The following is a 27,088-nucleotide window of genomic DNA, read 5'->3' as shown; positions in this document are numbered from 1 at the left end:
TCCTTGTTTACAAGTAAGCCTGACTTCCTGGCAAACGCTACTCTAGAAAGAGCAACAAGGGAATACTTTCCAAGCAACTGCTACCACCTAAATTCCAGATCTCCCAGTAGCAAAAGAAAACCAAGCCACCTATATAACCTTGTGCCGATGGTCAAGGTCTGCCACATCACTGGCTTGATAATATCAAGGTTAAAAGACAGACAAACAAAAGATACAAAACTTAAAGTGTCTGGAATCTTCTTCTGCTAAAGTGCACAGTATAGCCAGTGCCTATCTACTGTCCCCAAGTTCTGGTGCTGTCAGGAAACTCACCTGCGGCTCCGGAGGAAACAGGGCCTTTGAGAGGCGGTAGAGGTTGCGAAGGTTGAACTGGATGCTTGTATTGGTGACTCTCAGCTCATGCATGTTTGTGGAACTGTCCCGTGGACAGATATCACTCTCTCCTGAGAATGGAGAGACTGTGATTGTGTTTTTCAGCTCATATCGTGGCAAGTTGTCAGAAATCCCTCCATCAACATATCTCTGAAATCAAAACAAATGAAGCACTCTTCATTCTCGTAACTGATCAAGCGTCTTTTTTACTCTGTGTCCCTGTTCATGTTCATGCCAACAACTTCAGAAGAGAATGGAGTACATCCACCAGCACTGGAGGAGTCAAAAACAGTGATAGCACAGCTGTGTTGTCTATAATCCCCCTTTCTTGCTACAGTCAAGTGTGTTGGTCACAAATGTTCAATGAGAAAGGCATATTCACTTGTGCGACTGCTGACTTACATCTCCTACGGGGTTTAACTGCTGTCCAATTAAATAATGACACACCAACAACCACCTGCAGTGCAAATTAGCACTGATCTAAGCTATCACACTGTGACATTGTGCCATTTTTCACTTGTGTTTAAAATGAATAAGCTCAGACACGAGTCCCACTGGCAGAGGGTTTGCTACCTAAGAGTAAAACCAGCTGATTTGTTGCTATCAAGCAGCAAGCCCAACACATGCATACACATTTGGAATCTACTTGCTGTGGTGTGGTAAGAGAGCACAAGGGACTTGGGTTTTGCTCTTAACAGGCACCTTCTTATCAGAGAATGTTCTGTACCTACGTACCATAAACACATTTGCATTACCCTTGCAGGAAGGGCAACCCCAGTAGCATGTACTCAATTCAAAGTACTTGTTGGAGTACCACAATTGCACAAGGAGCTGAGCAAGACAATCCCTATCCCAGGCCTTTGGCAGAGTAAGCAACATGCAGAAGATAAAAGGAAGGGGATGTAGGTCAAGCCAAAAGAGCAGGAAGTTTGAGACCTTTGCAGAGCAACTCAAGCTCTTGTGAACCTCAGTTACAGAAGAGTCCTGCTGATTTTGTATCAGGTTTGATCCTGCCATTTGCTGCCTGGAATCCCTCCTTTTGGATGGGTTCAAATGCAAATCATCATACAGGAGCTACACAGCCCCACAAGCAGCAGCTGTAACATCTTTCAGCTCTCTGCTGGGTGATGAGCTGAGCTGGCAGAGGCTGAACCCAGGCAGAGCATGGAAATGCTGATTGGAAGAGGAAGTACTCCATTCTGTGTCATGCTTTGCCTTGTTCATAGGCAGACTGACCACCAACATTGGTCTTTGCTGCACAATGCCTAGGAAAAGGCCAGCTGCTTTGCCTGGAGGGTGCTTGGCACTTTGTTCTCTCTTGCTCTGGATGGCAAACAGGCAGAGACCTCTTCAAGCAGCTTCTCTGAGCCTGGGGAACAGTTCATAGGCTCTTGGGCTGAAAGCAATCAAATCCAGCTATAGGAGTCCAGCTCCCATTGAGGCAACAGGGTCAGGGGGACTGCACAACAGGTTTCTTGGGGGCAAACTAAACCTCAGGGCTACCTCTGTGTACAGCCTACAGGTTCAAGGGAGATGGCTTGTGATTACATTTGTAGGCTACAGCAGCACTAACTCATAGCACAGGGGATTTTATCCTTGTGTCAGGCCTTCTTCATCAAACACAGTATCAAGATAGACATAGAGACTCCTGCACCACCTCGATTTGGGCAGTGAAGAAAGTGGAAGGATGGGATAGATTAAACTCAAGGAGAAGTACACCCTTTCGGAAACAGTAACACTCAGCTTGCTTACAGGATGCCTTCTAGACAACAGAGGTGCCAAAAATCAATTAAACCCTCACCCCCTTTTGAAGTGGGCATCAGTTTTCCCTAAGACAAAAGTGACCATAGCAAACTGTCATTGCCATCGTCTCCCCAAGGCTGCTCCACTGAAAGCCAGACTAGGCACAGCTAGAGCTGGAGACATCTGGCTGACTCCCTCTGCAGGGATGAGAACATGACAGGCTGAGTGGGAAGAGGACAGAGCAAAGCAGGCAGGACCAGCTTTGTTTAAAGAAGATGGAGGTAAGTGTTTTGGCCACTTAAGTAAGACACTAGTTTTGCGGTAAGGATGCAAAAACATATGTTTTCCTGAGGGTGGCAGCATGAGTGCATGGATGCCATTAGAAAGGCTTAACTACAACAAGGCTGATAGGCAAAGCCTTCTCACTGCATGGAAATCTAGAAATACACGTGCAGACCCTGCTCTCTGGTCCACCATTCCCCAAGCCAATGTCAATTACCGTTCCTTACTCAAGATCAGCTGCCACTTCTCTGGATTTACCTGAACCTCCACCAACCCGAGCCTAACCACTCTTCAACCTCCTGCAAAGTCCCTAACAGCACAGAGACACAGGCTGCAACCACCAGCTGCCTGCAGGCTTGAGCAGTAGCAGCTTTTGGGGATGGTTCATGGACTGGGGTAATTTCTGGGGTGCCCAGTTCCATTCCCTTGTCGTGCCTCCCCATGCACAGGGCCCCTCACTCACATGAACTGACAACTGGCTTTTTGACCCTTGTTAGGGGTTTATCTCACCCACATGCTGCAGACAGTTCACAGCTAGAGCATGTGTTGACAGCATTATTGACCCTTCCATTTCTTGGTATGTGAGAATCCTTTTTTTTTTTCTCCTCCCACCCATCTTCATCATCCACTCCATGGGGCTACCAGAGCTCTGAGAAGTGAACACTGGAAAAAGATTAGGAGGAAGGCAGAATATGCATTTTACACCTTGCACACAGTCATATTGCCTTGAAAACTGGTCCTCACACCAGGCCTGTCAGTCTGTCCTGTGCCAAACAGTCATCACAGGCATGCTAGGAAGCATGCAGTCCTGTTTCAAAACCTTTTCCTAGGCTCGTATCCAACCTAATTTAACATCTCCCCTTGCCAGCCCCCCCTTCAGAGACACAAAGAGCCATGGTTTTCTAGGGAAGGGGTAGGAATTAATTTCCTCATCTCATATATTCCCTCCCCACCTTTCCCCATGAGAAATCTTGACATGAGAAGTCATCCCTCAAGTGTGCCAGGGCAGCTACACATTCCAGAAACCCTACATAGTACACAGTTTTGGAATTTTGAGATTTTGCCTTATCCACACTGACCTCAACTAGCCCCAAAGATGTGTCAGGCAAGAGCTACTGCTATGCTCCCACCAGCTGTGGGAGCAAAACCCCGCCTGCAGTTGCTGAGCAAATGCCAAACAATTACCGATTCTGTCACTTCTCTGAAGGGCTGGACAATGGACATTTCTTCTAGGTCACTTCCCTGCCCAACATGCTTGCACAAGGCAAAACCAGCCAAGTTGTATATTATGCAGGAGCAAAACTGACCTCACTTTTAGGACACAGGTAGCAGTGGAAGCAGATTTGATGCTGTGCTCTGACAGACTGAGGCATCTTGGTCAGGTCACTTATGGGAAACCAGGACACACATACATTAATAGCGGTTCTCCCTCTCCCTTTTGACTATTTAGTCTGCAAACAAACTGCCTTTTAATGTGTGCATTAACCTATGTAGCTCAAGGGGAGACCAAGCTCAACTGAGGCCCTTAAGCATGACTACAATATTCAGAGACACTCCAGGTCTGCAAAGCTTTCACATGTTTTCATTTCTAACATGCAAACACAGAAGGGAGAAATTGCTCTGGACAGGATGTTAAAGAAAGCTCTAGCAGGCAGCAGAACATTATTGTCAGAGGAAGGACAGGAAGAACTCCATGGAAAAGAGGTCTGATATCAGCACTCCTAGTTAAAACCCTGCAGAAAGCATCAGGCACACGGGAGAGGGACTACACTCATGATTTCTATTCTGGACCCAAGTTCTCTCCACATACAGAGGGTTGGAGCCTCAGTGCTGGACAACATTGTACCAAGCAGCCAGGAGAACCATTTGCTAAGTCAGCCAGCACTTGCCCAGATTGCTATATATTACTATCATGCTAAATCCTCTAGTCTTTGGGACTTTTATAGCCAACTGCAGGCAGCAGTGGAAATAAGACACATCCACTGTTGGAAGTTGTTTATTTGGGAATTTCTTGTGCCTCTTCAGGCTAATTGCTGCCAGCAGACCGGCAAGAAGACTGCCAAAATTGAGTACCAGCATTTCTGCCTTCTTATTCATTAGTGCATTATTTAATGAAGGAGCATCTTGAGAGTCTTACTTACCACTCCACGCAAGGTTGGAGGTATCAGCCCACAGTAGACAGGGATAAAGGTGCTGCAGACACAGGCCTGAGGGAGAAAGAGATCCAGAATGTAAGAAGAGATCAAAGCCCACTGAACCTACTACTCTTCTTGCAACACCACACTAGCATGTGCTGACAATTATAGTCTAGTACTAAGGATATCAGAGACTAAGGCAAAACAAAGCTGCATGCAGTTCCTGCATAGCCCTCTGCAGTAAGTTCCATTCACCTGGATCAGCTCCTCCTTGGAATTGAAGTCTGACAGTATCACATTTTCTCCATCAGAGACCCGTGTCAGGGAAATACCCAAACGTCCCGCTGCAACCTCATGCCCATTCTCTGGCACAGTCTTGGACAGGCAGATCCGAATGATCTTCACCAAGTTGAAAGATGGGTGGAGTGGGCCCAAGAACCTCTTCCGGGCTTCTTTTGACACTCGAATAATGCTGGCACCAGCCTCACCTGCAACGAGAGAAAGAAAAACACACCTAGCAAAACCAGCCTTCTCCTTTACAAAATAAGGCATAGAAAAGCCTCATTCACAGCTTTACTCAAATGTTCTCCCCACTGGCTGGTATATAACTCAAGATGAGAGGCTATTATGAGCAGTGTTACAGAAGTCACGGAAGTTTGCTGTCTTGGCCCTCATACTCCCCCACTGCAAAGAGATACCCTCATCTTACATATGTTTTATAAAGTCAAGGAAGATGACAGGCATCTGGCTAAGGCCTCATACTTTTTCTTAATCCTGTTTCACTGGCCAGTGCAGGGCTGGTGAAAACACAGACTAACAAAGAAAACAAGGGAGATGCTTTAACCGTTTTGAGCTTATGGCCAAATCCACTTCAAAACATCTTCCACTAAAACTTTTCTAGTAAGCATCATCTTCTTTCTGACATGAAAAAAAGTCATCTGCCTGCAAGCAAAAGTGCCAGTAAACAGGAATGTCAGTGCTTTCCAGCTAAGTGATCCCAGCTCTGCTGTGAATGTCAGCCACATCTCAGGTGAGCAAGACAGACACTACGCTCCATTAGGGAATTAGTGCCTCCTGCAGAGTCTTTGGTGTCCTGTCCCTTCTGTGTCCAATTCCACAACACTAAACTAGGCCCTGATGGCAAGCACGACTCATGAAGGCATGTCTGCTTTACCCTTGCACACAGTGACCCAGCTGGGTTTGGAAGAGAGGAGACATCCCATCTGCGCAAAAGGGAAGGCATCTGCTAAGCCCATTATCTCACTGTCACTAGGAGCCAAATCTGGCAAGAACATCAGAGCTCTCCAGTGGGAAAGGGGGGATGGAAGAAAACAAAACAAAAACATCAACCCAAGCCAAAGCCTTGGTGCCCAGCATGCTGCCCTTTGCACACACTGCCTGCTGCTTCTGTATGCATCTCCTAGCCATGGTGAGATACAAGTCAACAGTTCCTCTAAGTACCAGCCAATCACTGCACTCCCAGGGGCATCTGGAATATGCATGCAAGAAGAATGCGAGAGAAAGAATTAAAGAAACCAGGAGAAAAGAGACATGCTTTCACAAATTCAGACTTCTTTCCAATCAAACTGAAGTTCAGTTCCTGGAGAAAGATGAAAGACTATCCCAGTTCAAGCCAACTGGAAATCCCTCCATTTTGCTCTCCCACCCAGTCCTGCAACTGCAGAAAGGAGGCAGCAGAAAGAAAGAACCCAAGTTAGACCTGGGTTAACAAATATAATGAAGATAAGAGCAACAACACCCTCAATGCTATGTTGACACATCCCACTCTTTTGCAATACATGTGTGCCAGTGACATGTTTCCCATCAACACAGCCTGGGAATGCGATTCTGTGCTTAGGAAACCCATCAACACCAGTAGCTCAAGTACACACAGAACCAGACCCTTGGAACATGACCAGAGGCTCTGGGGTCAGGATTTTAGGCACTGTGAGGTAGCAACTTAGGAGAAAATCCAAGTTCCCCCCTCTGAAGCAATTTTTAGCACTATAATCCCAGTCTTTTGCTCTGTCCTAGAGCAATGTTTAGCAGTCTAATTCTGATCTTACTTACTCAATTAGCAGTAAGCCATTGAGCCCAGCCTGTTCCAGATAGTAGCCACATGGTTCAACATCCTTCCCAACAAGAAGGAAGTCAGCCTCACAGAAATTACATTTTATCAGCACCATGACATTAGCACTCAGTGTTCCCTAAGACACTTTCACATCTGACCAGGGGAGGAAAGACACACAAAGAAATTGCAACAAAGCCAAAAACCATATGAATCCCAGCCCAGCACCTTGGCCACACGACCCCAGGAAACTCCACTGCACTAGTTGCTGGCTTAGCTGAAAAATACAGTAGCGGGGTGGGTGTTGAGTTTGCAGCTCACCCTGTGTGCAAACACCATGCTGGGGGTGTGTGGATGTCACCCAAGAGATAGTGCTTAGAGAATGATGCTTTCAGACTTGGCATCTCAGTGTGCAGAAAGATTTGACAGCAGTACTGAAAACAACTGCAATTAAATTGAGCTTGTGATTGAGCTAAAATGTGAGCTGGAAGTTTTTTTAAGAAAAACAAAATAGTGAAGTCCTAACTATGCCAAAAAACAGATTGTCTCAGCACTTGAGGGGAGAGTTCAGTTGCAGCTGCCTGCTCTATCACCATTTCACAGCCAAGACGACAAAATAAGAATTATTGCTCATTAGTAATTTCATTCTTTGAATACTTTCTGGGTGTTTGTTGTTTTGGGTTTTTTTGTTGTTGGTTTTTGTTTTGGTTTTTTTTTAATACATGTGTGCATACATGCATACACACAGGAGCTTCTGAGATATTTCAATTTAAGGGCACGTGTGATTCTGTTGGACTTGCTGGCTGCCTTGTACCAAAGCTGAGTGCAGAACAGCTCTGTGGGAAGTAAGGGGCAAAGGGTGATATGCAGCACCACCAGCTTTCCTGGAAATAAGGCTAGCTGAGAGTTCAGCCAAAGAATTCAGGTTTACATAGTTAGTTCCATGACAGATGGCAAGTCGTCTTGGAAATACATTTGGGAGGAGAGAGAAGAGGTGAGATGTTTTAATTTTGTTACTACTAGAAGTGCTATTCCAGGAAAACTAGCTCAAATTCTGCTCACAGCCTGCCAGAGGGAACAGCTGAATGAGAGGTGGTCAAGAGAGACAAGACCTATGGGGGTCAGCCAGAAGCTGTCAATTATTACTAGGACTAGTCCAGTGCCAATTCCAGTCCGCAGAAAAGTTTCCCATGGTTTTTGATAGATCTGGCGATTCAGGACACAGGATCATGTGAAAAAGCTAAATTAAGTTCCTCTTCCCTTATTGAAGTATGTACCAAGGAGCAGAGACAATCCCTAATAGTTGGTATTGCTTTCTGAGAAAACATTTCATTCTTCTCCCACCAACCTCTTAATTCAACACTTCTCCCTATACAGATTTTCTAAGTCAATATTCCTCTAAAAATTATATTAATATGTGGAATATTCCATTTTCATTAGAAAAGCCATAACCCTTTCTTCCCTGCCCCCACCACTGCCCCAGTGGGTAGTGTTATACATGAACCCGAGTACTGCAGTGCCATCGTCCTTATCTGAATTTCAGTTGTGATGACGCAAAGGAGCATCAGACAGCTGTGTCCTGAAAACACCCCAACGTGTCCCTTGCCAGACAAGGGAGACCAGCTGCTCCACCTCTGCTGGTTCATCCTGTGATCCTTCTGCAGTGGCTACAAGGGGCAAGTTACTGTTACCCATGGGAAAAGACCTGAAGGCAGCTGCTAGTTTGCATTTCATTTTTAAGCTATGTCAAGCCAGCTTCACATTAGCATATTGACATAGCAAGATCATTCCCTTAAAGAACTGGCTTTCACCCCCACCAGCCACGGTCGACTCTAAAATAACCCAGTATCTAAGTCTTTGCTGCCTTGCGTCCCCTAAACTACCCTTCTCTAACCTGAAAAGCATTCAAGCAGCACATGATATTTATAACTGTATACAAACACCTCCAGCCACAGCAGCCTGCTGCTACTCTGCCTCTAGAAAAGGAGAAGAGCTGAAGATCAATCACCTAAAACTGATGTTAGCCAGGCTGCTTGGAAGACCCTTAAGCACAGCTAAGAGCTCTGAGGTGAAACAGAAAGACTACTTCAAGCCTGTGCAGTGCATAAGGATGAGGACCATCGCAAAGGTTAAACACCCTATGGCAGGAGGGGTGATGAGTGGGGAAGAAGAGCCTCTTCAGACCTGCATCTTCAGCAGCAGGGCTTTTGCACCAAGGGCACCATGACGTTCTCCTGTTGACGTTAGACCACACTGATATCCATTTGCCAGTCAGCAAAAGGACAGTTGACCCATAAAGTATTTCAAGTGGAAAAAAAAAAAACCTAAGACAAACAAAAATAGGAGCAGAGCAGGCTGAAGAGGGAGGCAGGCATTCTGGACATTCCACCCAGCAGCTCCTGTGACTGCGGCTCACCCATGACACTGCAGCTCCCTCTGGAAGAGCTCCATATCAGCACAAAGATCACCCTCTGTGCCAGGGACATTCCTGCTCCCTGGCTAGTGCAGCAGTAAACAGCATGCAAGCTTAAAAGAAAGGCTCTCCAACAGGAATGGAGAACAGAGGATGGCACAGACAGTTGATGGATGTAGGGACAGCATCTCCTGTCCCTGCTGGTAGGAGGCATGGACAGAGAGGTCACACCCAGACTGCAGATGCCATACCTTACCTGGACTAATGGGGCAGGCTGGGAACTGTGCAGATCCTTGCTAAACCTGCTTCTCATTCAACACTGACAAAAACTCCAATGGACTCCTTCCTGCACATCAGCAACACACACCACTCCTCTCTCTCCTCAGTCCCAACCTCCAGCTCCAGACTGGCCACACACACCAATACCAAAAGCTTTGAAAGGAAGCCAGCTAGCAGAAGGAAGTGCAGGTGCTTTTGACATTCCTCCAGCACCTTGAGAGTCCAATGCTTTTTTAGTTTGGGATGGCATGACCAAGCTATTTTGACCGCAAGATTTTCAGGACAGGAGCCAGCTCCTGTGTACCGTAACCAGCGACCTCATTCTGGAGCTGCTTAAATTCTGCTTAGCTATCTGTTCGAGCGATGTTTGTGTGATACTCAGCACAGATGCTCCCTGCAAGCGTCCCTCACTACAATCAACACACTTTGCTTTCAACTCAGATGGTTGCTGAGCATCACTGGAGCTCTCATGTCTTCCATTGGTAGATCCCAGTCCAGATCTGGATTTAGGAATAGGATGAGTCAGAAGGAATTTACTAGCATGATCTCCCTCAAGGTTAATTTAGCTTGGTTGCCTGTCCCTTGCTATTTCAGCTGTTGCTGTACCTCATCCATGGAAGAGCTAAAAGCCAGTGTCTAATGATGAGCATGGGTTTCAGGAGAGCTTTCCCATTTTCTTCCTGGGCACAAATCCCCAAGCTGGTGCAGCTCAGCACACACAGCTCCTGCACCTGCCTTTCTCCGAATATTGAGAGTAAGCAATGCACATGCTTTTCCTGCCTGGCCCTCCCCAGGAGATGATACAGTCCTAATTATAACACAGTTCTGTCAACAGCCCAAAAACTTAAAGCTGTAAACAAGAGGCACGGAAAGAAAAGTTTGCAAGCTGACATCTAGAAAATAATTAACAGAGAACTTTACTGGATGTTTCCTCACAGGTAGCCAGAAAGTGCCCGTTCATTCATCCCAAGAAACAGTGCATAGCAACGTGCCAGTGACCCAAGGACAACCCCAATTCTTGTACACAGTGACCTCAGTGTGTGAAAGACTCCACTGCTTGGCTGGACTTCCATTCCTCTTCCCACACTCACACTGAAGCAACCTGGTTTCCACTCGTTGTCCCAAGAGAGCAAGAACCAGACAGACCTTCAGCTGAACTAAGCTGAACAAAGGCCAACTTGTCCTGAATAGGAACCTGACCCAAGATGTTCTCCAACTGCCTATCAGCGAGGCTGGATGGATGTCAAAGGGGGACTCAAAGACAAATTCATGCCAGCAGGAAATAAAGTGAGAGTGAGGTCTTATGATCTGCCCTTATAAGACATCTTCAGGTGATAGGTGTACCCCAGAGCTGGTGACAGCTCTTTAATTTCAGTGTGAAATCCTGGACAGATGCCTAAAAGCACTGAGTGTGGAAAGGATGCCTATCCCTCACTTGCCAGGAGTTGTATAACTCCCACTATTTAACACAAAGAAAATCCGCCCATTTTCAAACATTTGAGGCTAGGGGATGGCAGCTGGCAGTGGAGCCTTTAAAGGCAACAATTCTTTTCACATCTGTGCACATCTTCCTGTAAGCCAGTAATATTGAGAAATTCCACATACCAGAACAAGCTGTTCTTCTGGGACTTCCCTAACTTTTGTTGTTCCGAGGTATATTTAATTTATATTTATTTTAAGGTTTTCACTCAATCCTTCTCTCCTACTATTTTGCCATCAGATAAGAAACAGCTCAGCTGACTTGGCTCCAGATAAGAGATACAGGAAGGAAGCTTTTCTTTTTCTTTTTGGTGATACATAGGTAGCAAACACAACTCACCACACAACACATACCCACTCAGTCTGCAGACAGCCCTACTGCTCAACCAGCTGTTCCCTGTGGCAGGTAACCCTTCCCAACAGGGGCTCTGTGCAGGGATTTAACCCCTAAGCTCAACAAGCAACTGCTTTTGCAAAACAGATTTCTTAGAAAGCCTGGCCACTGGCTGTAAATAACAATCTTTCTCCCCCTTTGCTGAAAGGTGAGGAGCACTGATACACACCGTAATGGAGTAACTCCTAGGAATCCCTATCAGACTATGGTAAGCAACACCTATTCTGACCTTACAGGTGGGGCAGGTGGAAACACCAAGAGGAAAAGACAGCTTTTCAAGTAGGGCCAGCTCTCCCAGCCAGAGGCAAATGCTGAAGGAAGGGCTCAGCCCATAACACTTTCTGGCCCAGATTCTCAGCACTGAGCATTGCAAAGTCTAGACACAAACAGTGCCAAGACACAGCCTGCAGCAGGAGAGCTAAATAAATCCAGATCACCTGCAACTGCTTCAGAGCCAGAAGCCTCCCTCTTATTAAGATGTTTGTCCCCAAAATGTTTGCTCTTCTATTTCAAGTAAAATTTGGGAAAAAGGCAAAAAGCTGTTGGTCACTTCAGCTGTTTAAAAAAAGCCAAACCAAAAGGAGCCATTTTCCCCCTTTGAGCCAAGAGAGATGGTTATTTTGTGTGCTCTAGATACCAGTTAACAGATGAACCAGAACTATTGTCACGTCCTGGATACAGGGAGCTTAAGGAGATCTGCTTTTAAGTTGCCCATGTTTTTTCCTCTTGCACAGAGCAGCTCACCAGGCAGCCCACAGTGACTGTTGCCCGCCTGTCTGCCCATTGGTACCTACAGGGTAGGACCCTCATGCAAGCCAAAGCGCAGATGCACAATTCATGCCTCATCTCACCTTAAGGCAGGTTGCTCTGCTTTGTACAGAAGCAAAAAGGCTTTTGGAGAACAGGCACAAGAGCTGCCAGGCTTGATTACGTCTCTAACCTAAACCCTTGCACCAGACTTAATGTAGGGTTGGCACACCAGACCCTCACCAGGCGACTGATGTTCTCCAAGCTGAGGCCCACTTTGTTTCTGCGGCCAGGACAGGAATGTTTATTTTTGCAACAAAAAATCAGAAAACAGCACAGCTGCTCCTGCAAAACAATCAATAGGAAGGCCAAGAGGCAGCTCAGTTCAGGCAGACAGCCAGGATCATCCTCTGTCACAACCACAACAGCAATCCCCACAAGCCTCACCTTTCTCCACTGTAATTCCCTAATATAAGGCTTAATGCTGCATTTCTGTTCATTGCATTAGAGAGAAATTAAATGTTCTAACAGCTCATGAAAAGGAAAAGTTGCACAGGAGCCCAGGCAAACTGCACTGAAAGCCATGTCCTGTCCTCATCCATCCACCAATCCCTGTCAACACTCTAGTGCAACCCAAATTGCATGGGGTGACAAGAAAGGGGGATTCACAGAGTAAGAGAAGGTGCAGCTCAAATCCCTGCTGCTCACTCTGATCCAAAGCAATGCTGGGTTTGGGGTAATTTTTTTTTAAAAGCAAGTACTCAGCGAGAGAAAGCTAGCAGAGGGGATAAACAGACCAAAAAACATGTTGTAATAATGTGAAATTGCCTTTCTCCTTTGCCCTGCACAGAGGCAGAAGTGGAACCACATCCAACTCTCGCTTTATTCATCCGAGTGAAAACCACTAACACAAAAAGCCTCCAGTGGTTTTTATTCTGAACTGGTGCAGAACGATCAAGTCTTACCCACATGCACAATGTTACACACACACTCCATACTCGCTTCTCAGAGTCAGTTTGCAGAATAGCACCACAAACCTCGAGAAAGAGTGCACTGTTTTCACTTCACATGGGAGGTATCACTAGAGGCAAGATGCTTCGGAAAAAGAGAGATAGTGCTACAGGACAGTAGATACCTTTGCCAGGCATATGCACCACAGATCCACAAAGACAAAAAGTGGAGTGAGCAGTCATCATTTCTATTTCCAGAGCCTGAAGAAATAGCTGCCGCTCCAGCATCCCCTTCAGCTTTATCACACACTAGCCTGTACCCTCAGTGGGCTCATGAACACCAAAGCAAGGCCCCCCCACAGCTTTTGGTGGCTTTCAGTCAAACCCCTGCTGAATGGTCTCCTGCATGCTTGCAGGCAGCAATTGTTTTGTGTTCACCAGAGATGTTAACAGAGGTAGGGCTAGCTCTATCATGCAGAAAAGAGCAGCCAGTCTCCTTTCTCCCCATCCTTTCCCACTGTACACTTGCGTGGCTACTAACACCCTGGCACAGAATGAAAGGAATAGCCCTGAAGTCTTCCACTGGCCCTCAGCCTGCATCATGCCCAGCTCCCTCATGCTTGCACAGCTAGCCAACTACTCAAATCCATGCCGAGCACCTCCCCATGCACCTGCAAGCATGCTGCTTGCTGTGCCTGCTTCGCCCTTCCATCTCACACAGGCATGCTAGGCGTCACCTTACACCCCTGAACTCTTCCCCACTAGCCACGGCATGAGCGGAGCAGGCTCCAGCAAGGAATTAAAATGAGAAGCTTCATTTCAAAGTCGTCCTCAGAAGAGAGGCAGGGGCATTTGGCTCTAGAAGGAATCTCATTTTGATGAAGCAGCTTATGTGGGACGCAACTTCAGGCAGACCACAAGGCAGTCTTCATTCCTTGAGAGCCATGACACAAGAATATCTGGAGACTGATGTTAACTTTCTTCCACGGACATCAACAGTGGTCCCTGAGCCACAAATCCCAGGCATCAAGATGACTGGGGTTCTGAAAACAACCACATGAGCAGGACAGGAGATACTCACAGAGGGTTGCACAGACCCCTGCAAGGGAAGAGCCTCTGCTCAATCCTTCCCACAAGGCTGAGCAGTGCACAAGCAAGGAGACCAGCAAGACAGATGTAGCAAAGTCCACCTGAAGCTCACACACACACAGAATGAACTATGGCTAGTAGTTAAATGTTTGTTCCCATAAAGAAGTTTTTACCAATCCCACTATATAAGAACTCTGGGCTAGATAAATCAGTGTAACTCTCCCTGTGCCGATAATCCACTCTGAAGAACAGGGCTCTAACTTTCTCCATCCATCACATAACTATGGCAGCCTGAATCCACACCCTGCCTCCATGATACACTGGAATAATTTTTTTGCCAGACCCAGCCCTGAATCAGCAGCATTCAATGAAGCTGGCAAGAGCAGCTCTTGCTATTAACTTATGTAAAGGGCTCCCTAATTCATTTACACCCTCAGATGCCACCACCTCTATTTCAGGATGCTACACTAGATAATCCACAGGAGTGGCAGCTCAGAGACACTGCCAGAGCCTCCAATGCTAAAATGGTACTCAATTCTTTAAACCGTAACCCAAAAGTCTTCCAAAACCAGTATCCATCCAAACAAACTGCAGTGTATGAAGAGGAAGAGAATGGTTCTTTCTCATAAGAAATCCTCCAAGCACAGTACAGCCAAAAGCCTGGGAAACAGCTGCAAAAGGCACTTCATGAAGCTTGCCGATTCCAGAGGACTTTTCAGACAGAAGCCATCAATGTAGATTTGGTCTTTATCTGTACCAGAAAGCACCACAATTTCAGGTCTGGGCAAGTGCCAGAAGGCAGCACAAAGCCCTGGGTTCTAGTAAAACTACCAGCTTCTACACCTGATGTATCCCAAGCACCAAGAACAAAGTGCATGCCATCCGTCCAGACTCATCACCACTGGGATCGCATGGAGCTTGGCTTGCTCTGAGCCTTTCAGCTGGGGAAGAGTCCCTTTCTCCAGAACACTGAAGGCAGCTCTCCCAGCCACACTGTACTACAGATCAGCACAACCCCAGGGACAGGATCAGGCCTGTCACAAGCAGCTATTGTATTGCAAGTGCCAAACTCTCTCCTCTCTTCCTTCGGCCTTTGTAGCTACAACAGGCAGAGCTACAACAATCTCCAGCATCTTTTCTACACTCCCAGGCTCACCAATTCCTTCCCTTCTATGCGCTCCTTGGAAGGGATTTTTTACTGCCCCAGACCCTATCACTTCCAGGACACATTCTGCCTTTTCCCAAGGACATAGAATTATTTAGGGCCTTCTGCATGGAGTCATTTCCTCTACCCCTCCTTTTCACCAGCTTACTCTCTCTGGTGCCTTATGCCTGCCTGACAAGAAAGAGCCCAAGGCAAATACACATACATGGGCTCCCTCAACTCCTAGACTCTTGAAGGCACATCCTGACTTTCACCTCAAGTCTCAGGAACATTTAGCAGAAAGAAAGAGGCCAAGTATTAGAGCTGGGCATTGGAAGTGTAGAAGTGCAGAGGACTCAATGGGAAAGTGGTTGCCAGCTTGGAATCCAGCCAGCAGCAGGGTTTGCCTCATGGAGAGCAAGGTGGACAGGAGTCACCTGCTCACACTGCTCCTTGGAGGAGGAGATTTCTGAGCTTTTGCAAAGGCCCTGGAATTAGGAGGCTTGTCCATTCCCAGCTCTGGAAAGAAGGAATACTGACCAAATTACCATTTCTCCAGCCCTTGCATGGTCCTCTTCAAGTACAGTACAAAGCAAGCACAGAGTTGAAAATCCTCTCCAGCCAAGCCAATGAACATTTCATCCCTGCTTCATGGAGGGCATAGAGGGAAACTTGGAGAAACCGAGAGCGAGCAGGGAGGGGGCTAGCATCGGACTACAGTCATTCCCAAGCCCGCTGTGCTGGAAGGCAGCGCAGCCCTCTGACAGACAGAAAACAAACACCATCAGCTACCAGACATGCAGGCAGAGCTGCTGTAACCACTACAGCAGCAGGAGTTTGGACCTGGAAGGAACCTGAGGAAGGTTTTTGATTTATCAGGACTAAACTCAACTTCCAAACGTAATCTCATATTTTACAGGGAGGACTTGGAGGTGCCTTGAAGAGTTTTGGGAGATAAGAGGCAGAAAGAAGTGGAACAGCCTGGACATGCTACAAGTTCAAGAGAGATGCTGAAATTATGGGTCAGAATGACCATGCAAAGACTGCTTGTGCTGTTGCCACTGAGACTGCACAGCTGTTGTTGTGGCTGACAGAGAAAGGCTGGGCACCAAGCTGCTCTGCCTGCATGTCCTGTAGCTGTCTATGTCAGGTGACAAAAGAATAAACACATGCATTGCTACAACTATGTTTTTTGCTAAAAGTGGCTACTTGGCTTCCCTTGCACTCATCCAACACGATGCCTGCAAGAGCACCTTTCCTCACAGGAACTTCCTTATTAGACCCAGGCAGACAATAGGAACAAGCTCTCTCCCTCCCAGCAAAAGGTATTGCAGGGTGCTCTGGCTGCTTGGCTGCCAGCTCACTCATGCGGACACCAGAGTCTGCAGCCCTGTGACTGCTGACGGCACTCATCCAGGCACAGCAGCTTCTCCACCAGACCAGTGAACATTCCCAACTATGTCAGCACAGAACATTCCCCTACCCACCTCTCCTTTCCACCAGAGGAAGAAGCAGCAGCTTTACCACTTCCAGGGAGTGCCAGGAGGTGCCCCATGAATTACATCCACATCTCCATGTATGTACATAAGGGTGCCTCTCCTTCCATTGGCTGGGCTGGGCCTGCTGAGCTCAACAACTTTTTCCCCAGCTAGGGCCTCTGCAGGAGATACAAATGACAATCTCCTGTGCAGGGAGGGACTCAAGTTTTGAGAGGCCACAGATGCTATGAAGCTTTCCTTCCTGTACCTGGGGAGATCTACAGATCTCTTCACACAGCCACACAAGACAGCATCATACATACTTGTCCTAGGATAAGCTTCATGATTCATGCTTTGGCCAGCATAAACTGGCATTGCTCTGAGGACTCCATAGAGACTAAGCTGATTTATTTCCCTCTTTCAATCTGGGATTTGGTCTTGGACTCCACACACAGAGAAAAAATAATCTCTGTGACCAGCCCTTAAGTCTTTGCATGCACATAATCAAATTTCAGGAGCACAACATTTAAGATGCTGCTATCGTTCTTTATCTCAATTTCAAAAGGTAAGAAAGGGTTTGGTTTGTTGGGTTTTTTTTCCTCCTGCTACTCAATGGAAAAAGTCTATACAGTTCAGCAGCGTATTTCCTGGTGGTCACATGGTGACAGCTGACAAGGAAACCTGAATGTCACATAACTGCTACTTCATCTCAGGTCAAGCCTGAGAGAGTCCTGGCTAAGATCCTAGTTAAAAATAAATAAATAAATCCCGTAAACAACCCAAGAAGAGCTCTCCAACAAACACCCCAAACAACGCTACTCAATCTAGTAGGTATATGGCCTCCTCTCTGTATTCTTAGTACTAGAAGCATCCCCTCAGCTTGCTTTATCATTTTCTGCTGAAATTGTCATGCTTTAGGAGAACAGCTAACTCCCACAGACAGGCATTTGATAGCTGGCTTTGCTTCTGACAGCAGAGCCCACCTCCTCCCCCCAAAAAAGCAGCAATTTAGCAGTTCCAACCCACCCTCAGATGAAAGCTGTATAAGATAATATTCACATGCTACACAGACAAATGAAATGCTGTTGGTTAACTATGAGTCACAAGCACAGTCTGGGACCTTAGCATCAGCTCAAAAACAGTTTTTCAGCAATTACAGGTTCACATTCCATCATCCATCCAGGCTGCTACACTTCCAAAGCAGGCACCCCAAATCCCATATAGCTTACCAGAGTGAGATGATTCAAGATCGTTAACAAAAATATATCCCCTACTCTGTATTTAAGCTTTAAGAATCCAACAGTAGCTGCATTTTAGCATTACTTGTGACTGAAAAAGGACAGTCTCATCATGTCACATAAGCCAGTTTTACTCATCCAGGCCAGTGACTTAAGGATTTATTCAGACAGGTAAGCATCCTCAGAGCTCCAGGCCTGGAATCTGTGAAGGATTTGAGGTACACATAAGGAGGAGACTGCAAAGCCCGCACAAAAGGCATTGGCATATGAAGGTGCTTTTCCTGGTGTGCTGGACTCCAACAGCCCCAAGAGAAGACACAGGCATGACAGAAGGCCATTTCCCAGGAAACCCTCAGGACAAAAAGTGATTCATGCTACAACACTGCAGTATGCACAATCAAGTCACTCATAAACATGTGAGACTTTGCCTGATGCACCCTGATAGCCATACAGATTATTCTAGTGGAAAAATAGCAATGCTTTTTCATGCCAGTGAACAGAATAATCTCAAAGCTGGAGAGAGCACCTCAGATGTGGGACAATACCACTATTTAAAAAAAATACCACTGGAGAATAAATCCAAGATCCCTGCACCTTAATGGTAAAGTGCTTAACAAGAGCTAGGTGAGGTCATATTAGACCATAAATACCTCCTGGCCTCTTTTTTATAAGGTTCTCTGCCTAGCTAATATGCATGCCCAGTGCTGTTTTATTTGGTATTCTCAAATGCACCTTTGAAGCCCACAGGGAGCTCTCAAGGCTGCATATCATTTAGTCAGGGCTTTCAGTTCAGTGTTAGCCCATAGTGAAGCCTTACTGCCATATACAAATGACGACAGCATAGTCTTAGTTCGGGGAGAAGGCAGGATCAGCTCAGAGGCAAGCTGAACAGGTGCAAAGGCCAGAAGGAAAAAGCTGGAAAAGAAACCACTAAGTGGGATCTTACACTCCGAAGTCCAGGAAAATTCCTGTTCTCTCTGATCAGGGTCTCAAAGGATCAGAACCAAAGAAAAACCCCAAAGGAAGAGGTTTTTCCACTCCTCCCCAGGAAGTATATCTCTTTGCACAGTAGAGTCTCATTGAGTTCAGAGCCACGTACAGATGCTTGAAGGCACTAGCCTTATCTACACACAGCCAAATAAACAAGGCTTCTGCAAAATTCCACTCTGCTTGTCATCCACCAAGACACACTATTTAGCATTTCAATTTGATGGACAGGGCAACAGACAGTGCAGGGCAGCAGTTGCCATAAGCTTCAAAGCCCATGGGCTATTACACTTGCTCTCAGAGAGAAACCAGCTGCATGACAAACACAGATACTTGGTATCCTACAACAGCCTGTACTAGGATGAACTGCTCTCCTAGTACAGGCTGCCACTGTACCTTCTGCCACCGTCCCCTTCTTCCTTATGATTTCATTCTAAACCCTGGACCTCAGCCTGGAATCTGCACTGTCAGGAGAGTTTACGACAGGGACAAAGTGCAGTGATGCCATGCCCCAACCAAGCACCCCGTTTGCTTTTACTTCCAGAAGTCAGCTCTGTTGCCTTAGAGCTGCTCTCTACCCAAGATATATATATGCCAGCCACACAAGCAGAGTCAAAAGAAAAGTATCCCAGAAAAGTCAAACTTCAGACAGAATTTAAAAACACAAGATCCAAGCCTTGGCTGGCTTTAAACAGCATGGTTTGCCCTCTTTCAGGAGGGAGGTGAATGCTGCCTAGAAGGTCACCCGTAACTCAGTCCTCTTTATCATGCCTCCCCTTGTACCTCATAGGGAGCAGGAAAACCTATACTAATCCCGATTCACAGAAAGCTCTCTACCAGGCTGGGTAACTCTCTGAAGGCAATGCCTATCACACCGTGGATGCTCAGGACATATAAATAGCAACAACAAGGTAGACATGATAACAGACTTGCTCAGCACTATAATGGCATCTGAGCAAGGCAAAGGGTTTGGGCACTACCGCCACCCTGTCTCATGTTTATGCCATACTTCCGAGTGGCACAGGGACCACCCAAGCCAGGGAACTAACTGGGCAGCCATTTCTTCCAACAGAAGCAACAGCAAGTAAAGCAACCAAATCCCTGGCAGCTATCAGCAAATGGATCCCTGAAGGAAAAGGGATTAGAGAAGGCCTTTTCCCTTGTCCATGATAAAAGCTGGTTCCATGGCATGACTACAGCCTTTGAGATCCCAGGCTGGGGTTTGAACAGCTGTTAAGAGCTTCCCATCAAGCTCCAGAAGCAACGGTTACACTTCATTGGGCATTTCTGTAAACAAAATGCTAAGGAGGGAGAAAATTCAGATGAAACTACACAGAAAAAGCTAACTTTTGCTACCTGAAGGCTACATCTCAAAACTCTACCTCTCCCCAAAGAACAGGGAGTGACGTGGAAAGACACCTGTGATCAAGGTGAGAGGAGTCCAAGCAGTAAACAGCTCTGGTTTCACTTGGCTCTAGGAGAGGCTTGTAATTCTCTGAGACTAAACAGGTATACCTGATTCTCTCACACCACATTCCCCTTTCAAGTTTAAGATACTTTTCTGCATTTTTTTTCCTCAAAATAAAAGCTTCCAAGTACAGACTCTAGCGTGTGTTTGTTTACTTTTCCCCCATAAGCAAAATGGCTAAACATCAAAACAGAAAAAAAAACCAGGAAGCACCACACACCATTCTCTTCAGCTGTTTCCCAGACATACCCTAAGCAGGGACAGACTACCTTGTGTGCCTGCTTCACAGATAACTTTTTAAGGTTTCTTCTGTAACTTGAAAACAGAGGTAATATCTAGCTAAACTGGTGATGAAGCTCTTGCAGAGGGCAGTAAAATTTCCCAGTGCCCTACACCCCAAGGAATAACCCTCTTCCAGAAATAAAGACGCTAAGAAAGAATAAAGAGAGATTTCCTAGTTACTCAGAGTTCAACTCTAATCCGTACACTCAACACCCTGCCTGACGTCTCCATCTCCAGCTGCTTCGCCTCCCATTTGCAGCCACTAAGAGCTGGCACCCACACGGCGAGAGGACAGCTCCTCTCCTCACCAACAGCCCCACATTCAAGCAAGCCAAACCCAAGAACCGAACCCCAAGTCCACTTCCCTACGGTGGGGATCAAAACGAGGACTTAATACCTTCTTGACATGGGGCAGCGGTCCCCTCTGGAGACACCTGCGCTGCAGGGCACAGCGGCACCCACTCACCCACCCTCCATCCCACGGGAGCCAGGTGCCCATTTCGGACCTGTTCTTCACGGCCTGACGGGGCCGAGGTGCCTCCGACACCCTCTCGGACGCCACCCGCGAGGAACCGGGTGTGAATACTGAGGTAAAGTATTAAAAACAAAGCGCCGCACGCAGTTGGGAAGGAGGGGGACGGCGGAGCGCTATTTCCACCACCATTCCCCCCCACTGCTGTTCTAATTCAAAAGAATTCCTCACAACGAAGGCAAGACTGGAAGGAGCGCTCGGCTCTGGCAGCCGGCTGGCCTCGCTGTGACAGCGCCGGCACCTCAGGCCGGCCCCGGGCCGCCCGCGGGCGCCGAGGGCTCCTCGCCCGCCCCGCGCTTACCGAGGCAGGCGCCGCTGACGAGGGCGGTGGCGGTGAGCGCCCCGGCTGAGGCGCCGTAGACCTTCCTGGCGTTGGCGACGAGGAACGGGGCATGTTCCTGCAGGCAGCTGGCTACCCCGACGTGGTAGACACCCAGGAAGCCGCAGCCGGCGAAGGAGATATTCCAGGTGGAGTCTGGGGGGAACATGGCTTCCGCGCCCCGCTGAAAGCAGGGGTTGCGGGGGGGAGGAGGGGAAGCCGCGGGGTTCCTCTCACATCACACCGCCCCGGAGCGGGCGGGACGGAGGAAGAGAGCCGCGAGTCGCTGCTGCGGAAGTAGACAGTCACTAGCACGGCGACCTTTGCCGCTGGGTTGCTGCTGGCAGCCGCCGAGCTTATATGAGGCGGCCCCGGCCCTGCCCCCGGCCGGCGGAGGGGCCGAGCTGAGGGGCGGTGGCATCGCCCCTCCGCCGGCCGAGGGCGGGAAGCTCCCGGCCCCGCCTTCCAACCCTTCCTCCGGTGACCCCCCCCTCAGCCCAGGGAGGCCGGGCCCTGTGGGCATTGCGGTTTTTCGCCGCCCGGTGAAGCGCAGCAGCCGTACCACCGCCTCCTCCCTTCAGCGGCAGAGGCTAAGCCCGTTCCTTCGAGGAGCGAGGGGGAAAGGAGAGGATTACAGCTCCTCACAAGCACCCCAAGCCTTGCCGTGTACCGGGGCAGCAGCCTGTCTTCCCCCCACAAAACATGCTTGCTCTTGGAGGCCTCTGCTCCCAAGTTCTTGGCGTTTCCTGCAGGTAGAGTCCTTTGTTTTTCGGGAGAGGGGCAGAAAACGTGAGAGGAAGGGAAAAGCTTTCTCCTTTCATAAAAAGCTGGGGAGCCAGATGGAGGCAAGGCTCAGCACAGGCATAGTGCAAGAACAGAGAGAAAGGCAACCCCTCTCTCTTAACAGCTTTCTCTGCCTCTAAACTCACCAAAATACACCTGGTTGCTTACCTTTGCTACCCTTCTCTTAACAGTTTTCTCTACATGCCTCTAAGCTCACCAAAATGCTTACCTTTGGTCAGGGCAACCACAATTTTCAGTAGTCCTTCTGCAGAAGCTCTGAGGACAGGCAAGCCCACAGCATATCAACTCGCCACAGAGCAGCACTGGGTGAGAGGCCAGTGCTATTAAATCAAAATAGACTTCAGAAGCTGGAAAGATCCGCTTGTCATAAACAATACAGACTATTCATTCAAACAATTAGATAAGTGTGAAAGTTTACAGGGACATCAAAAGGATCAGCATAGCAAGAGAAGCAGCTGCTCAACTCGAAGCGAGGAAGCAAGGTGAGCAGGAGGGAGGTTTGGGGGATACAAAACAAAAAGCTTAAGTAGTTTTTCAATAGACTCAACATGGGGCAAAAGCACTTTCTACCGAAGTTTTTTAAAAAAAGGCTTAATTCTTAGTGGCATAAATCTATTTGCATTAGTTTTCTTATAACTGGTCAGAAGTTTCTCATTTGGGACACTTGTTATACCTGTCCTTAACAGCTCTCAAACTAAGCAGAACTAGGCCTTCCTCCCCACAGGAATTTCACCAGTTACATTAGTGGCGGTCATCCAAGTAGCCCCTCTCCTGTTCCTTCCACTCCAAATGTCCTTTCACAGGATACATGGGAGGCTGGTACCCTCCCCACAGAGGGGCCATCCAGGTTGTTAAGAACAGCTCTCTACTGCCTCACAGCTGACTGAAGCAACCAAACTCAGCAAGTAACCCTTATATAAATCAAATATTTGAGCTCAAGTTAGGCCACATACTCCAGCCCCTACAGAGTGCTTTTTCATTAAACATTTGCGCTTTCCTTCCATCAGACAGGCAGGAGTCAAGCCTTATCTTTCTTCCATGTCCTACCGTGGAGCCCACCACCTCACTGAGCTGCCAGGAACTGCCCTTGATACATACTAGCTCCATCCTGGATCACCTAAAGAACTAACCCCAATCTCAAGTCCTCTGTTTATGCCCTATACCCACCCTTCCTTCCCTTCCTCTTATACCTCTACTTGCTTTTGTAATTTCCTTCCTCCCTTAAGTTTGATGTGATTACATAACCCTTGTCAGCCCTCATCTCCTTCACCTGAAGAGGTGAGCATTGGCACATCTGTGCCTTGACCCTCTTAATGGCCCTTGACACCAAGACAATCATAGTGCTTTCACCCCATGCTTCTGGTGACACAGAAAGGTATTTCCATATAGCCAAACACAAAGAAAGCATTGTCTCTTGCGTTTTCTAGACCAAGGATCGTGCTGCAGAAGAACTAGTCAATGGGCTGTGACTTTAGCGGAAATCTGGCAAAACTGAATACTGAACCTTGTTTGCAGATACCTCCCTAACACTTGTAACCACAAGAACAGCTTCATTCTCCAGCCAATGCTACTTCCTCTTTTTCAAGCATTTCACAAACTTTAAGGTTCCTACTATGTCTGGAAAATAGAAACAACAATGCTGTGACAATGCTGGGGTTAGTTTCACTTGATTTCTCAACAGCAAGCTCATTCTGAGTTGTTTATATCACTCTGCCTTGACCCTCAAAGTTACCTGTTTGAGGAAGTTAATGCTGCCCTGTTGAAACAGGTTAATGAAATAAACCATGTGAACAGTAATCTCTTGCAGAATGCCGCCTGGGTACTGGCACTAACAGGCTGGCAAACAACTGTTTTTCTCAAAAATAAATTATCCCCCCAAACTAATCTTTTTCTTCTCAATAAGAAAGCACTGCCATAATTCTGCAATTGCTCATAATCCTGCAGTAAACCAGGTCAGCAAGATTTACATGGCAGCTTTTCATGTGTATCAAAGTCCTATCAGAATACTGCAAGTTCATTTGTGCCCTTGCATGTTGTGATGCCACCGAGACAGCTTCTCATGCAATCTCCCTTTGTTGCATTTGTTTTCCAGTCTAATGAATGGTGAGCAGTTAGTACATATGAGATAATAACATACAAGCAAACAACCTCTGTTTGTTTTTTCAGGTAAGACCTTGGTTGTTGATGGCCAATGGGAATTAATTTTAAAGGGAAGCTGAGCAGCAGCCTGTTACACTGTTGTCTTCAGCATGTTACTCTAGTATTGTGGCCTGTAGTCAGCAAGACTGGGGCATAGGTCATGAAGCCCAACACGAGTGCCATTAACATCACTGCAAAGCCTGACTGTGATGTCTTTTTCTTACCTGTGATGTTTGCATATATCAGATAATTCTTTGTCAAAGACTTGAGACTTGCTTCATAGGAGCATCTCCTTAGGCAATGGAGCAGTCCCCTTGTCCTGCTCTCTTGGGACTGAATTTTCCTTCTAGGAAAGCTACTACAGATGTCTCTGCCCGACGTAAATAAAACCTACTGAGTACAAGCATGTAGCGGCTTGCAAAACTGGGCCTTAGTAGTAAGAGTGAAACCAGTTAATTTGACAGTGGCCCCAAGGGACCCATTGCTTATTACTTTCCAGTAGTGTCCAGGACATTCTCCCTGCTTTCCAAGTAGCAAAGATGTCACTCTCCCTGCCCCATGGTGTTTGTAAGGAATGATTTTCAGTCAGAGCTGATTTGAGATGGCACAGAATTTCCCAGTGAGGAAAGCTTACGTGTTTCAATGTCAAGCCTATGACTAAATCACTCTGCCCTACCGTCAATTTAGTAATGATCAGTTACCAGTATAATTTCCAAGCACAAGGCTATCCTTTCCTTTCCCTTCAATGCCTTTGAGCCTTTCTTTATGAAATCAGGAAAAATCTGTTCTAGCTAAAATTGATTCTGCAAGGGGACAGACTAGGCCACCACTCCAAGTGTTTGCAGGTGCTAGTTTTCTCTGAGAGCATCATGGAACACAACACATCCACCCCACTGCTACCCTTGCCGTTGGAAATCATTGCCCAGTCTGAAAAGGCATCAGTGACACCTGAAAATTCGGAACAGCGTCCACAGAGCAGGAGCGGGGATCCCAACTCCTTCATAGCTAAAGCTCATTGAGATCAGCAGAACAGAGTGGTGAGCTCCATCCAGAACACCAAACAAGTGTGCAGTAGTCTTCCAGGCACATCACTGCTCATATACAAAGCCACCAGGTGACAACTGCTTCATAAATAGGTACAGGGGTAGAAAGCTTAAAATGGTTTAATTTTGCATTTGGAAGAAACGTTCACCATGCAGAGATTTTAGCAAATTCTGTAAAATGTGTGTGAAATCTTGAGTAGACCTGTCCACTGACCTTCACAAGGAATACCTACACGGGGTGGTTATGTAGAATACATTGGCTCCCTCTGGCAGTGTAACAAATGCTGTATTTTCAGTGCTTTCTCCAAGAGCTGCCCCCAAAAGTTTCTTTTCTAAACAGTTTACCAAATGAGCTGTCCTCTTTCACAAAGCAGATTGAGCAGGTTTTCATCAAAATGATGCACTTTCAGGAAGGAATTTAAAGGTGACAGGAGGACACCCAACACAGGATCAGGTCCATAACTCAAGGTTTAACAGGTCATGGCAGAAGATAGAGATAAATAAGGGGAAGAAAGTAGTAGTCCTCCCCTCACAGCAGCCAAGAGCTGGCACCACAGGTTTCAGTCTCATCCCACAGGCCTGGGCACAGCAAAACTCATGGAATAGCTCAGTGCACAAATTCCTTTGTGCATGGAAAAACCCTGCTGAGTGGTATGACAGGGCAGTTCCTTCCTGTGTCAACACTGACTTGGCTCTTGCAGCAGCCAAGCAAGGCAATATTGCAGGGTGGCAGGAGTTACCTCTCAGTAAAACCACATCCAAGAATCACTCTTTTTTCAGTGATCTGAAATGGAGAAATCAGCAAGGAAAGAAACACAGGTATACCTGCACCCCTTCCAGTGCCAAACCACAGCCATTACAAGTCTTGACAGAGAACTAGAGTGAACATGAGCAGTTTTTGTTACTACCACAAAGATCACCATGGTAGGACTTAAGAGACAAAGTAGATGAAAGGTATTGGCACTGTTAGCCTCCCATAACTTTCTTGCAGCAGGCACAGAAGGGCAGCAAGGGTTAGTTGCTCAAATCAGTCATTTTGAGGTCCAAGGATCCAACTTTCAACTGCTCGCTCCCTTGGCTGCTGTGAAGTAATGGGTGTTTTCTCTTAGTACACCACAGGGAGATAAGTTTTTCCTACTTGGATTTCACCCTTCTCTCCTCTCAGAAGTACTTGCCATGCCTTGTCCAGTGACGCATAACCAACATAGCTGTATCAGCTAGCACTTCCCCTCCCCCAGATAACTATGTTAGAAAAGCTTCACAGTATAGACTGTTCCAGGACACCTTTTTTTGACACTGCCTGTGGAGACTTGGCATGGGAAGATCATCACATGTGCTACTTGTACTCTACCTACTTATGGTGACAGCCAGGACTGCTGTAGAAGTCAGGGTAAGTTGCCTTCCAGAACCACCTCCTAGCAGAAGACACTTTATAAAAGCAAAATTTACTGTCCTCCCAAGTTGATGTGTTCTTCTGGGCACACCAGAGATCAGTTTCAGTTCTCCAGAAATACCATTCTCCTCATAAAATAGTTTCTTTTTGTTCAGATCAAGGTGATTCACATCCTATTGGTTCAGATACCCCCAGAACAGCCATTCAGTATGAAGAGCACCTTTGCATGATCTCAGTGTCCCATGAAGAACAGGATGCAGTCTTTTTTTTGTTACAGATTCTATGTTAAGCATACAGATGTAACATGAAA

At 47.0% G+C, this 27,088-nt stretch overlaps 1 protein-coding gene across 1 annotated transcript in view; it reads right to left on the bottom strand.

The window, feature by feature from the left end:
* Positions 1-21,767, bottom strand: part of PNPLA2 (patatin like phospholipase domain containing 2) — a 31,304-nt gene extending 9,537 nt beyond the window's left edge. Inside the window, exons 1-4 of the mRNA XM_069803534.1 lie at positions 21,382-21,767; positions 4,788-5,020; positions 4,539-4,604; positions 313-522 (exon numbers count right to left, since the gene is read on the bottom strand). Of these exons, the coding sequence (XP_069659635.1) occupies positions 313-522; positions 4,539-4,604; positions 4,788-5,020; positions 21,382-21,568 (696 nt within the window). The 5' untranslated portion in view covers positions 21,569-21,767. The remainder of the gene's footprint in view (positions 1-312; positions 523-4,538; positions 4,605-4,787; positions 5,021-21,381) is intronic.
* Positions 21,768-27,088: the final 5,321 nt, after the last annotated feature.

Source organism: Haliaeetus albicilla, chromosome 16 (assembly GCF_947461875.1).
Source record: "Haliaeetus albicilla chromosome 16, bHalAlb1.1, whole genome shotgun sequence".
NCBI classification, from domain to species: domain Eukaryota; kingdom Metazoa; phylum Chordata; class Aves; order Accipitriformes; family Accipitridae; genus Haliaeetus; species Haliaeetus albicilla.
The sequence above is the reverse complement of the archived record's forward strand: the minus strand, read 5'-3'. Positions and strand labels throughout refer to the sequence as shown.